This window comes from Lethenteron reissneri, chromosome 8 (genome assembly GCF_015708825.2).
Source record: "Lethenteron reissneri isolate LAM-NWPU_2019-01 chromosome 8, ASM1570882v1, whole genome shotgun sequence".
Taxonomy (NCBI): domain Eukaryota; kingdom Metazoa; phylum Chordata; class Hyperoartia; order Petromyzontiformes; family Petromyzontidae; genus Lethenteron; species Lethenteron reissneri.
The window spans coordinates 11,884,633-11,901,296 of NC_083786.1; the positions used below are offsets into that span (position 1 = coordinate 11,884,633).

The following is a 16,664-nucleotide window of genomic DNA, read 5'->3' on the forward strand; positions in this document are numbered from 1 at the left end:
GTGAATAACAATAAAGTACGGCGGTCAAAGAGCAAGGGGAAGAATTGGATATCGTGGATAAAGAAGGGCCCCCAAAATGTACACAGCCAGTCCCCCGCACCCATCAAACTTAATCTGGCCCCTGTGTACGACTGTGGGCTCGGGAAATCGAGCAATTCTCTCCGGCACCCGGAGAGGCACTCACTCGTCTTGCAGCCGCAGGAGCGGCAGCCTTTCTCGTCCAGCTGGAAGCCGTAGGGGCAGCTCTCCTCCGTGAGGTTACAGGTCAGAGGGTCGCAGGTCAGGGGCAAAGCGGTCACCGATGATGACTCCTCTGGCCCTGAACACACGAAAAACAAATCGTTCACCTCCACCGCTCTCCGACATGTTTTCGGGATGTGACGCGTGTTGTTCGGCTGAAACACGCAGAGCAAAACGTCGGACAGCGTGCCGAGCAGAGAAGCATACTGCACGATGGCGAGATAACCTAAGCAGTTAAACCCTCCCCATCATAACCGTGTCATCACCGATGTTTTTATGGCCCCTATGTTTAATTGTCGTGGTGATGTAGTGCCGCAATGGGTAATGCACCACTGTGCTGGGAGCTTGCCAATTCGACTGGCAAATTCGATTTCCGGCCATGACTAATGGCGCCACGGTGGCTAGGAGTTGTTAACTCCCTCGCCTGGTATGCAGGAGGTTGTGGGTTCGATCTCGAACCTGATGCCTGCTGTATATTTGGAGTTTGGATGTTCGCCCCGTGGTCGTGTGGATTTTTCTCCGGGTCCTCCGGTTTTTCCCACCACATTTAGAATCAACATGTGTTTGGAGTATTTGGCTCTTATACATTTCCACATGATGAGCCACTTCGTTGAGCTATCATTTGTGATAGCCAGGTCAGTGGGCGTTACCTAGCAAAATAAACACGCTTTTAGTTTTAATCTCAGCGGCGAGCAAATGTGAACCAGTTCTGGACCACCCCCTTCACCAACTGGTGGCGGACCAGCGAGGTAAAGTATGCTCAGAGCAACGCTCACGACCAGCAAAGCAGAAGGAGGCCTTCATTCAGCTGGTCGGTTGACAACAAAAAATTGGCAATGCTAAACTAAACATGCTGAATAAATCGGAGGTTTGATTAAGCGGGTATTATCTTGGGAAGAAAAAAAATTACAGTGTGGCAAATCAGAAATATAAAGCAATGCAACCCAGTATTTACTGGGTGGCTGAATAAAAATACATATTTTAAAAGTAATAACATGATTTTCAGCTCAATTGTTTTCAGTCACACAAAATCAATGGATGCTTTAATAAAGTTCAGCCTTCCATTTGCGAGACACATAAGAACACATACCGTCGCAGGCTAAGCTGTTGAGGAGAGAATGTAGAAATCAGTATATTTATCCATAATTGAGGAAAATAGGGGCTTTTTTAAGGTTCATTTTTTGAAAAGGAGCACCCCATCTAAAGCCAATTGGCCCCTGGGAAATTATCCGCCCGCAGTAAATAGTCAAAATTCCCCACGGCAAGCTGTGCTCCGTGAAGGCACAGTATATAAGGGCTTTACAAAACAAACCACATTGTCAGGCAGTTTAATGGGAAAGATGTGTTTCCATGGCCGTGCTTAAGGCAGTAGTGTGCGGTTAATGAGTGCAGGTGTTCAGGGTGGGTCACCTCGAGCGGCCGGGCTCTGGGGACACACCTTCTGTGCCTGGTAATCTTTGCGCAGCCAACCTTGCTGTGGAGCTTGGGAAATATCTTCTGTGTTGACCTCTAACCCCCGAGTCGCTAGTCAGGGTTAAATGCAACCAGCTTAGGTTGGAATAACGATTGTGTTTAAGAATACAAATGACAGGTGATGGTCGCAGCGCGGTCGCCAATGACAGCATTGAAAAACCGCCGCATTAAATTTGGTTCTAGACTTAGAATGGCTAATTCCAGATCTGAGAATTAAAACATTAATTTTGACTGTCACGTGGTGAAAATCACTGTCATATGCAGCGTGGGTGGGGAAGTGCTGCCCTCTGCTGTGTGGACCAGAAGTCACTTTAAGCGATCGCAGAGGTATCTCTGTGATATCCGCTTCCACGGACCGTTCTCTCAAACGAAGGGTTGCCCTGCTGTGTGAGAGATCCGAATGGATCATGCGTCTAACGACGTCGAGCGGATAACACAGCGGAATAAAATTGGTTGGGGGAATATTTTCCCCCCACAAATTATATATTTAAATAAACTCATGCAAACGGGGGACAAAAACTCTATTTTTATTCCATTTCGTTGCCTGATGCTCATTCCATTGACTCTGGCGGGCTACTTTATGTGGACTGCGTTGGAGGCTGGGTGTTTGGCTTGGTTTTGATGCTGACAACACTTGCCTTGGCAGTCGCTTGCTGGTGTCACAGCCAAATGCACCCACTCATTTTGCCAAACAAAAAACAACAGCTCGAAATTGACTGCTGGATTAAGGGTCACAGCTTGCTTACAGATACAGTAAGTGGTGTCCCTGTTTACGTGGGTATCAACGTAAATATATATTCGTAATTAATCACTAAATAAAAAGGAATGAATTACTGGCATGATGCTGATATATTTTTTTTATTTTACACCGCGTGATTAACACTAAATATCTGTTATTAAAACAAGTCATTACCAGGCTGGCAATAAACCCGCAATAGCCCCTCACGACATTTTTTTTATTTAAACAGCACATATCATTATCATTACTATTCATTATTTACCCTTGTGTGTGTGGACGGTTTTTTTCCCCTGCACAAGACTCAGCTGAGAAAAAAAAATTACACTGGCCAAAGAACGCTGTGGAGATATTTGCCAAAAATGCTTTAAAAAAAACACTAAAATGCTTGGAAAAATAACGACCTTGCTTTTTTTTGTTCAACTAATCTCCGAGCGAAGCGTCACCCCATGGCGTGACAAGCAACGTTGTGTGCCAGCTCCAACCCTCTCCCCTAATGAGTCACTTTCCTTATGTCAGTGAGACACAACATTTCCCGTGAGAAAGACAGCAATCTGCACTGTTGTTGTATGTTGTTTTTTTATTCTCCTTTCTTTTGCTTGTCCCCAAGGCCATTTGTCATGGGAATGGGGAGATGCGACTGTATATAATTATTATGCTTATCGCATATATGAAACTTATGGCGAGACCCCGGGGTCCCGAATAAACGGAAGTCAAACTCGTAATTAATTTATGTATTTTTGGCTACTCCGTCCCACCGTGCACACCTGGATCGTTCTGTTGATGTCGTGTCGTCCAAGCGCAGCAGCAAGAACGAATGCGCAGAAGAGCTGAACAAGCGAATGCACTCCATGCTCGGGTATGGGCAGGATCATAATAAGTTTTACCCAAAGCTGCTCAAACTGCCTACACAACTTAAGTTATTAATTTGTCATAACGGGATGCATCATACAGTGAAACTGCTTTCTTATCTTCATTATTATTTGTGACATACCAATGTCTGCAGCCAGGATCAATCGATGACAATCCTATTACCTGCAGATATTTAACAGATGAGATGCGTTGCACCGTTAATTCCTCCTGTTTGATAATACTTCTCTTGTCCGTATGCATCTGTGCAGATAGGTTGTTTTTGCGGTTAAGCCAGTAGTCCCCACATACCGCTCGTATCAATGCGGATAAGAGGAGCGGCGACCCACTACTCTGTAGAGTAACATTGGTATAAACGCTTGTTACAATATGAATAGCGCATTGAAAACTCGTACTATTTTATGTACTATTTACAAAGTGTGCTCACAAATCCACACTGAGAAACACGATGATTGACAGAGGGGTGTAAATATTTTTTTCGATAGTGTATTTAAATAGAAGTACTGCAGGTAAGTAGTTTTCAGTTTTAAAGGCAAAGTTTAACAAGAGAAGACTTCAATCTTGACTTAAAGCTTTCGTGACTGCAGGAATTCATATTCTTTGCATCTTTCGGTAAAGTCTCGTAGATAGGTTCAAAGATAATAACAAAAAATAACAAAAACTACGACGTTTCGATCGCAACACAAGCGTTCGTCATCTTCCTGAATAAGACAGCACTTGCCATCATCCTTCAAACCCAATGGTGAAAAAGAGCAAAGTTTTAGTTTACATTATAATGTAATATGTTTATGCGAGAGCCGGGGGCTTATGGGACCCCGGGGTCCCGCCATAAGGTTAATAATATTTAATAATTGTATATAATTAATATTTGCTTAATTATAAATATTAATTAAATATACGTTTAACACTTGTATACATTTTATAATATGTAATGATATTGTTTACGTAGTTGCATCTCCCCATTCCCATGACAAATGGCCTTGGGGTCCAGCTGAGAAAAAAAATCGACACTGAAAAAAATAAAACAATTACATGTTTGTTTTAATATATGTAACTCCGCTCGGTGTTTCCATATGGCATCTTTAAAAATATTGTTACTTTTTAAAAGTATCGTTAATAGATCAGCCTGTTGGCCTTCCAGACCAACACAGTATTATCAGGCAGCATTGATTTAAGAAAGAGTCAGGCTTGTTCACCAAATGCTGCCGCTGGGTTCAGCGTACCGCATTGGCAAGAAGAGGGCTCCATTAAAAAACACATAGCGGGCCCGTGTTTAACCCGATAAGCAATGCCGCATGCAAACTCATGATGCATTAGCCGTATAGTGACTTTTTGTATAAATTATCTCGTTGAATGGGGGGTGGGAGGGGGTTATAGGTCGGGAGAGTTGGGGGGTGGGAGTGAAGAGGGGCATCTGGAACCGGTGTTTCTTTCGCTATTATCATCACAGACGGGTTTTAATTAATCCTTGTTGTGGGTGGCGCGTTCGCCGGAGCGTGAAATTTGGTTAAATCGTGCGTCCCCCAGCCAGGGTGACACTCGCTGGCTACAGTGGCGCGTCTTGTCTTACAGACGATTAGGTAAACGGGCAAACACCCAAAACAGAATCAGAATGCGGCGCAAATGTCAATTAAGCATTTCCTATTTACCATCGTTTTGTCACAGCCCTTTGTCGAGTCACTGCCACATGGTTTCCCCCGTCCTGTGTTGCATATTGAGGATGCTTGACCATACTTCACCACGCTGGTCAGTTGTGAGTGTCGGTTACTGAAGGAGAAGCCCAGGACAGGCGCAGATGTGACGTTAGCCATGACCGGGTATCAAACTCAGGTTGTACGGTTCGTGGCGCAGCGCTGACCACTGCACCACAGATGTGCCCACGCATGAACTAGATCAGCGGTCGGGAACCTATGGCTCGCGAGCCATATATGGCTCTTTTGGTCATGACATATGGCTCCCAGACAATTTTGAGTTGAAAAAAAATACAAAAATCAGTTTGGAACTGATTTTAAAATACTTGTGATATTGCTTAATAATACTGTGTCATTTTAAAGTAAACAGAAATTAGTTTTGAAGATAAATTTCACGGGTCACGGGGCCTCAACGCCTGCATGAAGCTCAACCTCACCACGTACGAACCAGACTACAAGGCCATCAGCAAAACCATGCAGCACCAGAAGTCGCATTAAAAGTAATACATATTTAATATTTTTATACGTTAAAAATACTGTATGGCTCTCAATGCAATTTATTTAGAAATATTTGGCTTTTATGGCTCTCCCAGTCAAAAAGGTTCCCGACCCCTGAACTAGATGGTGTTACCGATACAGAGCGCTCACCAAAACGATTATGCATCGCGGTAACCTTTTGTTGTTACTCTAATCACACCATTCTTAAAATAGCAGTGTAATAGTAAACAGGTTGCGTAGACAATTATTTATGTTCCAGATACGCGAATGATCAATTAGTCCCACAATTCATCATCACCGTTAGGTCCGCGATGAAGGAAAGGGGTCATCTGAGTGCATGCGCGCCGCGGGCGTGCCGCTTGGCACGACGCAAATTAAACGCCCCCGCACCTGCACAAGCTCGCTGCCCCTCCACTGCACCTGTGCGTGCGCCCGCGAGATGCTCACACCAAGATGTGGCGACGCCGGAAAGAACCGAGGACCCGCGACTCTTTCTCGGACCAAACATTCACGGAAACACCCCACCGCCCTCCTCCTCCTCCTCATCTCTCTCTCCCAAGTGTGCAGCCCACACAGATTCAGCTTCAAAACTGTCAAGCACATAATTGCCATGATATTTTTGACAGTGGAGCCCTTGTTATGTTGGACAGTTAGGGCACCAGGCTCAGAGGTAATTTGAACCGCTGATTCAAAGTGGGATTGTGGAGCTGGGAGGATGCGCATTGAAGTCAGTGGTGGGGTGGGGTGGTGTAGGGAGCGGCGGTTGATTGACATGCTCTTGCCGAAAAGGGAGAGTGAGCATCATTTAATACGCAATGCCTGCCGCTGCTGCCAGGCTGCCAAACACGGCTTGATTGGCTTGTGCGGGGCAATGACTATAACGCGAACGGGGCCTGTATTCTAATGGGCTCTCTCTTGGTTTCCAAATAATGAAATTCTTCCAATTATGCACTGCTTTATTCGGAAATTTACTCCATTTAATTTAATAATATAGTTTTTTTGGGTTAGATTGCGTAAATATGAATGTGTTGTTAAACCCGCTACCACCCGACACAGCGAATTAGTAAAGTTTTTCACGTAAACAAAACGTGCTAATTTGTGACCAGTTCAGCACTAACCGCTTGTGTGTTGGAGGGTAAACCACAACATTTACGGTTCTAGGACATTCGTCAAATTTGCACCTACATAATCGATCGCTTGAATGAGCGGACCGTAATACACGGCCGTATTACAATGAAACCATCTAAGATTTGTATTATTTGAGATTTATAATCGGGCTAGCGTCATATCGGTCAATGTCGCGCTTGTATAATTGAAAGCTCGGGCGGGAGGCCGCCTCGTTGGAAGAGCTTCACAACCCTACCCTTCAAGATGCCCTTGGTGCGGCAGCGAGTGTTATGATGTGTGCTTTGAGGAAGCCGACGTGTCCTTTACAGCAAGCAGTTACCTCCTACAAGTTAAACACAAATACGCTTGCTTCACGCGCCTGCCATAAGAACCGTCACGTCCCACAAGAAGTGGAACGATTTTCAGCCAGCTGTGTAGAAACTCCATCGCAAGACGCTTTCTTAGTGCTGGGAGGAGGAAGTCAGCCCCATGAAAATTCCGGACCTGCTGCTGCCAGCTTTTTAAAAGTTATATGAATCGATGGGTCCATCTAACATGACAGGCTAACACGTGCTTGCCAACACACGGCACGTTAAGAATTGCTGTGGAGGATTATGGCTAAATAACACGATTAAATCAGATTAACTTTCAATGAAATTTACTTTTAAAAGCTAATAACAAAATTTATGCTATTTATCCGTAATTTCCTGCATCAATGTCGAATGCCTATTTAAACGCGACATGTTTTTTTCCGGTGACAAAATCCAACCCAGCAGTATTATTTTGTTTGATAAGCCTGACTGTTGATGAGAGCCTAACAAACCCCACGATTCTGCTGTACCGCATCCACCTGACGGGCCAGCGTACGGCACCTCCTGGATGCCCATGGCTCGTAGAGGTAGTTAGTTAGAACATGCGTCACAGCGTCTGCTCGTAGCGGTAGTTAGGTGGGACAGGCGTCACAACATCTGCTGGTAGTGGTAGTTAGGTAGAACAGGCGTCACAACATCTGCTGGTAGCGGTAGTTAGGTGACACAGGCGTTGAGCGCGATGCCCGTGCGCCCTCGCACCTGGACAGCGCAGGCAGCATTCGCCGGGGACGCGTGCGCCCTTCTCGCAGTGCTGCCCGCACGCCTGCGTGACGCACTGCTCGCTCCCGCCCACGCAGCGGCACTTGGTGCAGGCGTCCTCGCGCCAGCGGGAGCCCTCCGCGCGCATCTTGCCCCCCGCCAGGCACCCGGCAGGGCCCGGCTTCTCCACGCTGCCTCCGACGTCTGGACGCACGCACGCGCGCAACAGGGGCCCGCATCAACGCGGGCTCGTCGGCCGTCGGGGTCAGGGGTCGGCAAACCCGCGGCTCCGGTGCCGCGTCGCCGCGGCCTCTTTGGCTTCACCCACTCGCCACGCTTAAATGTTAAACGTCATTTAACGCAGAGATATTTAGCAATTTATTAAACATGACAGGGAATGGGTAACTGTGGAATGTCTCGGTGACAACAAAAATGTGAGGTAGCGTTAAAGAATAACGAAGGGGAACAAAAACTAAATAGATGCAGTTTTTTCCATCGCCTGTTTTGGCTATTTAAGTCAGAATGTGCGTTGTTGTCATCTGTTGTATACCTGCCGTGTCCGTGTTTTATTTGTTCAAACTATTTTCGTAAAAAATTGTATAATCTTCGTCTGCTTTCAAATGTTGCCGACCTCGTATTCTGGGGCAATCCATTGCTGGGTGAAAGTGTCGTGCAAGCCACCCCCATCTCCCCTCGATATAACGATGATGATGATGGTGGTGATCCACCCAGCACCTAGCTGCACACGAGTCTCATTTCAGCGCTCCATCTCCACGGCGGCCGCCGTCCTCTCGTTGGCCGCGTTCCGTTCCTGCGACAGGCTTGGTGGCTTTTTGCATTTGTTTCTTTACTTTCGCACTCACTTGTTAGCACCCACCCCTGCATGTTCGTATTTGGTGATGCTCACGTTGTACATCCCTTTAGCAATTCACTTCTGCTTGAAGGCCCCCTCCATGCGTTTCGGTCAGTGGGTTGTTTGACCATCCCTGGCCGTGCTGGTGCGTGTGTGTTGGTAAAGGGAGAGATGGGGACTTGTCCATGGACGTCAAAGGGTGACTCTTCGCTGAGCAGGCCGATACCATCAAGATATCGTTTCATGGTTATTATCAACAGAAAACAAATGACGTTTTCATTCTCTAAAATACATTGTGATATTATAATCTGCGCAACTAATTTAATAACTTTTCAAAACGCATCAAACGGTTGAGGGTAGTTGGCCTCTTTAGGCTGTTTCGGTCGCAGTCACGAACCACCGTCTCCTGGGTCAATTCTCTGACGCCACGTGATGGACTTGTCATTGCACGAGTTCCGAGTTCACCTTTCATCATCAGATGACAGATGGCAGGGCTGTGCGGTATCGGATTCCTGAATCAATCTCTGTAGAGCTATACAATTAATGTAGGTGGCCAAACATCCAAATTAAGGATCATCCTCAAGAAGAGCCTTAGGATTGATTGACTATCGATTATATTTGTTGAAGGGTGGCTATTGATTAAATGGGCGTTGATATTCAAAAGTGGGCAGGTCTGTTGGAGGGAGGGGCTGCCTAGCTCGCCATATGTCCCAGTTGATTGTCCACTGTTGATGAAAGTGGAGTTCGCCTGGGGCACAAGCGAGGGGGTGACGTGGCGAGCACGACTCCTGGCTGCCTTCGTGCGAGATGCTTTTAAACATCGTCCCAGGTACTCTTTTTCAGGCTGATTCAGCCGAAGGGAGACTCAGAACAACACGGATATCACTCGCCACTCGTGTTCGCCGTAGCCCAGAAATCAAACTCAGGTCGCCGGGTTCACGGTGCGGTGGTGTCTGGGCCTCTGCACGGCCACTCCAGACCAAAGCGCCTTTCACGGCATCGTCGCTAAGATGAGGATGAAGTTGGGAAGCTGCCGTGGTCTCGTGTCTGGCACACCGGGCTTGCAACGCAGCGGTCTCCGGTTCGATTCGACCTCCCGGCGCGGCACTTGAAACACGACGCAAGTTGCCGTCAACCCTCCCCGCCTCTATCACCCCGCGGTAGTATACACGAGTAACACTTGGGCCCAGTGGCAGGTGGCACGTGGTGGGGTGACGTGCGGGTTCTTCCCACCCTATGGAAGAGTAGACCAATGACCCTACGGAGGTGCTCTCTAGACCTTCCCCTGGCGGAGGCCCTCCCGCCGGCAGCGACGTAAGCGAGCGACGGGCAGTGCTGGTGACCTTCCCCTCTGACCTCCTCGTATTTCTACCACTCCGATTCGGAAAGTTCATAGAGACCCCCTCCACCGCGTGGACTCGGAACCCACCTGCTCGGCACGCGTACAGCTCGCAGCAGCGGCCCGGGGTGCCGTCGGCAGACGCGAGCCGCGTGGGCGTCGCGCCCGGCGAGCACACGGCCGGGGGGCAGCGCTCCCGCGGGCGGCACTCGCAGCGGCTGGGCAGCGGGCAGCAGCCCTCGGGGGGCATGGTGCCCTCCACGAGCAGCGAGTCGGGCGGGCAGCGCGTGGAGAAGCGCACGGGGCAGCGCGCCTGGGAGCAGTCGGGCCGGCCGGCGCTCATGCCTGCTGCTGCTGCGTCTCGCGGCGGGGCGCGAGATGCGGAGGGCGAGAGAGAGAGGAGGGGTGGGGATGATGAAGGCAGTGGTGGTAACAGCGCCGCACGCGTCGTGAATGATAACAAGTCTCCGTCCGACTCGCACGTCCCCACTTGCCGCCGCCGTGGTCGTCGTAGGCGGCTGGGACGGCGGCCGCCCGGCGCCACGGCTGTTTGGGTTTCAATTCCCCCGCACGAGTTGGGCTTAGAGAGGGGAGCCAGCGAGAAGCCCTCTTCTGCCATGGCCGGCGTGTCGGGAACGTATTTTTAGCTTTTCGGTTGAGGTCGTAGCTTAGAGAACTGAGCGGGAGGGACTTTTTTTAAATAAATATATATAAACAGATCGGTTTAAATAATTAGAATCGAATTGTGAAATGTTTTTATCGATATTTGTAAAAAATAATTTGAGTCAGTAAAAATATGATAGAAAATGTGGGTCACGTGAGGCTTCATCCACGTACTGTATTCGTAAACATGTGATATATTTGACGAGAAGTTATGGAAATTGACCAAATATATATATCGACAGACTTGGCTGTTTCTTGTGCTTTGCAAACATTGTTTGGGAATCTGCCTTCCGACCAATACATGGTTTACGGCCATTGTTACATTTTCCTTTATTTCATCGGAACTCTTCCTTGTACACACTCACGTACAACGCACGACAGCTCTTAAAATATGAGCTCCGCACGTTCATTAATTAAAACGTTAATGCTCAAATACACATCATTACAAATGTTTGCGCAACGCGAAGTTTGCCATCGAGGCAACAGATGCCGTAAATCAACGCCGAGCCAGATGACAGCAGAGCCCGCTGTTTGGTCAACGGCAGTGATTACAATACTTTGTCAAACCCGCTGCTAATTTGAATCTTTTTTGTGCTGGACAGCGCACACACACACATGCGCGTGCGTGTGTGTGTGCGCGTGTCTTTGTGTGTGGCGGGGAGCGGTGGTGTAGTGGTTAGCGCTATGCGCCACGAACCTGGCGACCCGGGTTCGATTACAGCTCACGGCCAATACCGGTGACGATTATCTCAACCGGTCTTGGGCCTCCCCTAGGTAGAATCAGCCTCAAACGAGTGCCTGGTGCGATGTGTAAACATCGCCACTGGGGAGACAAAGGCGGCCGGGCGTGGTGCTGGCCACCCACGTCCGTGCGTACCGTCCCGGCCTTCACAGCTGCTCGCTAACGGCACTTGCCCCAACAGTCTGTTGAGGCTATACGTGGTGGGGGGGAGGGGGTGTATCTTTGCCTTTGTTCTGCGTGCACGTGCCCATCTGGCGAGGGCACCGTGCGAGACAAGCAGCCGCGCAGCACCACGAGGACCCCCCCCTCCCCCCCCGGCAGCGCCGCGGATTCAGCAGCGCCGCGGATTGGGGGTCGCCTCTGGAAGTGCTCATCAGCCGACGTCCCTGCGGACCCCACCCCCCCCGTTAGAAGCGCACAATGTGGAGCTGGCGCGCACCACGCGCGAAGCCCCCCCCCCCCCACTACAACACCACCACCACACTACCCACCCACCACCACACTACCACACTACCCCCCACCACACCCACAACACCACCACCACACTACCCACCCACCACACCCACAACACCACCACACTACCCCCACCACACCACCACCCCACCCACCCGCCCACCACCACGCTACCCCCCCCCCACCACACTACTCCCCCACACCCCCCCCACCACACCACCACACCCCCCACCCCACCACACTACCCCCCCCCCCACCACCACACTACCCCCCCACCCACCCCACCACACCACCACACAACCCCCCCCCACCACCACACTACCCCCCCACCCCACCACACCCCCCACCACACTACCCCCCACCCCACCACACCCCCACCCCCGTATAAGCCCAGCGCATTAGAGCGAACAAAGACGTTTATTAGAGACACAAAAGCGAGCGAACCGAATGGTAAATGAGCAGGAATTTTCACCTAAGGGGTCAATGGGCTCACGCGTGGTGGTGGGTGGGGGGGGGGTGTCTGTCGTTCGGTTCGCTCGCTCGAGTTGTTGTTTTTTCTCTTCCTTCTTTGCAGCGTAGCACGCTCCACGCTTTGGCACTTGAATGTGCTCGCGCAGATGCGATGATGTGAGCGCAACGCATTGCGGGGCCCACACCGGCTCGGTCACAAAGCGCCGAGCTGTCGTGAACTCCGCCTCCTCCCCCCCTCCTCTGCACCCCCCTCTGCACCCCCCTCTGCACCCCTCTCTCCACCCCCCTCTACACCCCCGTCTCCACCCCCTCTCCACCTCTCCCCCCCCCGCGCCTTGCAGTTGAAACAATCAGAAGGTTGGATGCAGTTCTCGTGCAACAAACGGGCCGCGGGCGGGTGCATATCTCAGTGTTGTAGCGCGTTACAATCAAGCACACGGAGTGCGACACACATCCAGATATTGCTACAGATGCGCTGTGCACGTGCGTGCGTGTGGACCGGTCATGGGCCCGTCTTCCAGGTCGACGGGGCCTCAAATGAGTAAAAAACATCGCCGCTGGGGGAGACAAAGGCGGTCGGGTGTGGTGCTGTGTCGTTTCGGCCTTCATAGGCGCTGCTTGCTAACGGCACTTGCTCCCCTAACAAACAGTATTTGAAGCTATATGGGGGATATTAGTTTTTTTACATGTTGGCAACAGTCAAGTTGTGACCAGACGTTCATATGACCCAACGGGTAAACCGCCCACACGGCATGATGAGTAAATACAGTGGTGTAATGGCTTTAAACAACGCGACGTCTTTGTCGCATCTATAATAATATACTTCCATGAAAATGTTTCTTGAAAGGGCACGCGCCCATTTACTCCCACCCACACAAACCAGGTACTGTGGCTGCAAGTCAAATTGCTCACAAGACTATGCCCATTTGTTAAAGTCACATCCCTCTACCCCGTGTATTCCAGTTATACTATGAGAATCGTGTGAAAAAACAATGATCCATTCGTAAATCTCACAGAGTAGTGCAGCCCCCCTGTATGTCGGATAAGAGATTGTTCATGCGAATCACAGGAAACCCTCGAAGCGTCTCTCTATCTTTAATTAGCACGGGTATTTACTTTTCCATGTACTCTCTTATGAGATTATTTAACCACATTACAGTTAAACTGGTATTTATAATTCCCAAAGCTGGAATGTAGGCAAATTAAGTATATATTTGTTGAACATGTATTGTTTTTTTGTGTATGTGCAGTCATTGGTGACCGGGATGTGACCACCGATTTTGTACACTTTGCGAACACGATTTAAACACGGTTTAAACACGGTTTAAACACGGGTGGCTGCCCGGATATTCAAACCCAAGATCTCAGCGGTGTCAGCTGAGCTCTCTGACCGCTGAGCCACCCGGCCTCCTTCAACAAGACTGTGCCTTTAATGCTGAGACTATTGACACAAATCCCCGTCTCGATGCGCTTCCTCTTCACACATTAAGTAGACACCAGTCCACTCGGTCACCAATACCTTTCTTTAAAATGTAAAATATATATTTAGTGTTTGAATTCATCTGTAATTCAACATTTTCCACGGCCAATATTTCACCGTCGAATGGTCTTGGTGTATAATTCAACGGTGCAGCCAATGGTCTGGTAATGACATTTAACATTCTGTGATCACGTGCTTTGTTGGAATGCACAAAAATCACTGCTGCTCTGTGAAACGGCCTTGGATCTGTGCGTGTTTTTTCTTGCTCTTGTTGGGAGTTTTTTTTTTCTTCCTGCAAGATTAGCATTTGAAACATGCAATGTGTTTGCTCATCGGGAGTGGAATTCCATGTTGTCCAAACAACGGAGGCTCCCGTTGGCTTTTGTGGCCGTTTTGGCTCCACTGGAGGCCCCTAAGAGGCAACGTGGTTGACTTCGGGACGGCTGCACTGAATACCATAACGGGTGCCTACAAGGTCACGGATTGAAATTCTTTATTAATTGAACTGTACAGACTGCGACGTACTGCTTACTCTCGCGTTACACACAACGAGCCAGCCATTAAGAATGATGATGGCAAACACTCACTCCAGGAAGCGTCAACTGCGTCTCAATAATCTACTGACGGCTGCTTTTTCTTTTACATTTTGGTCAAGAATTGTTACGGAGTGGCAGCCAAAGAATGGAATATGTTTTAGAGGATCTCCACCGAGGAGATGAATCGACGAAATTAGCGCGTGCGCAGGTGCTGGTTGGATGAGTTCGATAGCAAATCCCTGAGAGGTGGTTCACGCTTGGGGAAGCCTTCATCTAGCAGTGGATTGGTCATGGATGATGATAAAGGAGGAAACCAGAGTACCTTGAGAGACAACAACCCATGTCAGCTCGGAGATAATGCCGAAACATCCACACAGCAGCCTACTTCCTGTGCGAGCCGCTCACCTGCCTCTCCCTGGAGGTGGGAGTCTCACGCGTGCGGCAAACCTCTGCGTGAGCCACCGTCCCCCGTCTACAAAACGCCGGATGACCGCATAGGCCACTGTGCCCATCTCAGTACAACACCATTGCTGCACTAAGTGACATTTCGTGATTTGTGCAAAATGCCCGAGTCATCTTAATGCAACACAGTCGGTGTTTACCAATGGGGTGCTGATGTCATCGTCAACATTGTCACCATGATCGGCCCTATTCTTAGGTTTTTTCGGTAAAGTCACGTAGATAAAAAATTAAAATTAATAATAGTAAAATAAAAAAATAAAATAAAAATCACGACGTTTCGGAGGCAACACAAGCTTCCGTCTTCAGGTGGAACCGTCACAGCACGATAGCTGTATCAAGTACAGCTATCGTATCAAGTACAGCTATCGTGCTGTGACGGTTCCACCTGAAGACGGAAGCTTGTGTTGCCTCCGAAACGTCGTGATTTTAATTTTTTTTTTTATTTTACTTTTATAAATTTTAATTTAAATTTTTTACCTACGTGACTTTACTGAAAAAAATCAAAGAATATGAATCCTTGCAGTCACGAAAGCTTCAAATCTAGAATGATCGGCCCTGATCAATCCGCTACTGGATGGAGGCCTCCCGGTGCCAATTCCATTCCTCGTGGCCCTTCGATGCGACAATCCGTCTGGCTAGGCACGTTAGATAATCTTGCCACTCATCTCCACAGTGGTCATCATCCCCTTGGGTGTGTTCTCACCCCTTGCCGCCTTTCAATCTCGTCCATAAGCCTTCGTTCCTTCCAACAAAGTGTCTTGACCAAGTGGCACTTACTTTCCTCAATTAAAGTATGAAGTCTCCAATTTGCATTTGTATTCATAGCAAGTGTGTCCCTCTATCTGTCACTCAGAGTCATGTGCCATTTGCACCGTTCCACGTTTCTCTGCGCACCAATCAGATATTTCTCCCTGATCCGTGCACCATAGCAGGTAGTAACCTCACCGGTTGAAAACGATTATTCTTTAGCGACATTCGTACGTTGCTTTTCATGACCAAATTCAGTTTTCCGAAAGCATTGGCCGTGCCCCTATTTACCTCTTATTTAATAATTTTGATCCCAGTCCAAATTCAGCAGTTTTTCTACATATCATTTCGACTTGTAACACACCGCACAGTACTCGGTCACTCTCAAAGAGAGAGAACGACTCAGAAGCACGAGGAACCACAGACGAGCGGTCATGCAGACACGCATTGAGCCGGCGCCAACGAATGTCCAAGCTCTGTGGTGCTCTGTATATTGAGATGTTTTCAGCTAATTATTGAGTTTTCACACGTGGCAGGAACCCGGTACGCCCAGAGAACACCCACGCGTGCGAGGGGGCAATACGCTATCCCATACAGCCGGACCAGGTGGAGCCCCATTGCGCTGTACCGCCTGCTTCTGGCGAGCCAGAGCTACGGCTCGCCGGCGCCCACGGGAAGGGAGTTTCGCAACGCTTGTGTGACCCACCAACCCTCGCTGCCTCCGCAGTGCCGGACTACAAGCCACGTGCGTAACCACCACTACCCGATATATGTATATTCTGTAAAAAAAAAATCAGCATCATCTCCATTGATTGTTTTTTTTTCTATTGTGTAAGAACTCCATCATCGTGAAACCATGAATTGCTATTGATTGGTGTAGGTGTAAATCACCATATAACGCATTGAATGTGCTCAACAGCGGCCGTGATACATATACAAGCCTCCGCTGCTATCCAATCGTGGACGTTTCCACCAACGGCTGAGGTCTAGAAAAACAGAAGGACGATGCCCACTGCACGTTCATTCGAGCGGTGAAATATAACGATGTCTAATGGGCCATTCTCGATCAACTTATGGATTTCAAAGCCTCATCTACTGACGAACGCATTCAGGCGATCACGGTGACCGTATGAGCATCCCTCATGCCCAATTGAACATCCTTGCGCGTTATCAAGGGTGATGTGTCAAACGGTTCCGCGTTCTGTCCCCTCGACAAACGTCGAGCACTTCTAG

General features: G+C 48.9%; 1 protein-coding gene across 5 annotated transcripts in view; it reads right to left on the minus strand.

Moving 5' to 3' along the window:
* LOC133361266 (cysteine-rich motor neuron 1 protein-like) overlaps nucleotides 1-16,664 on the minus strand; it is a 43,213-nt gene that overhangs the window by 15,302 nt on the left and 11,247 nt on the right. For 3 of the 5 annotated variants that reach the window (XM_061580202.1, XM_061580186.1, XM_061580210.1), the window contains exons 2-4: nucleotides 9,968-10,231; nucleotides 7,686-7,889; nucleotides 185-319 (exon numbers count right to left, since the gene is read on the minus strand). In XM_061580202.1, the coding sequence (XP_061436186.1) occupies nucleotides 185-319; nucleotides 7,686-7,889; nucleotides 9,968-10,231 (603 nt within the window). The remainder of the gene's footprint in view (nucleotides 1-184; nucleotides 320-7,685; nucleotides 7,890-9,967; nucleotides 10,232-16,664) is intronic. The other 2 variants (XM_061580194.1, XM_061580220.1) reach the window with 2 other exon arrangements.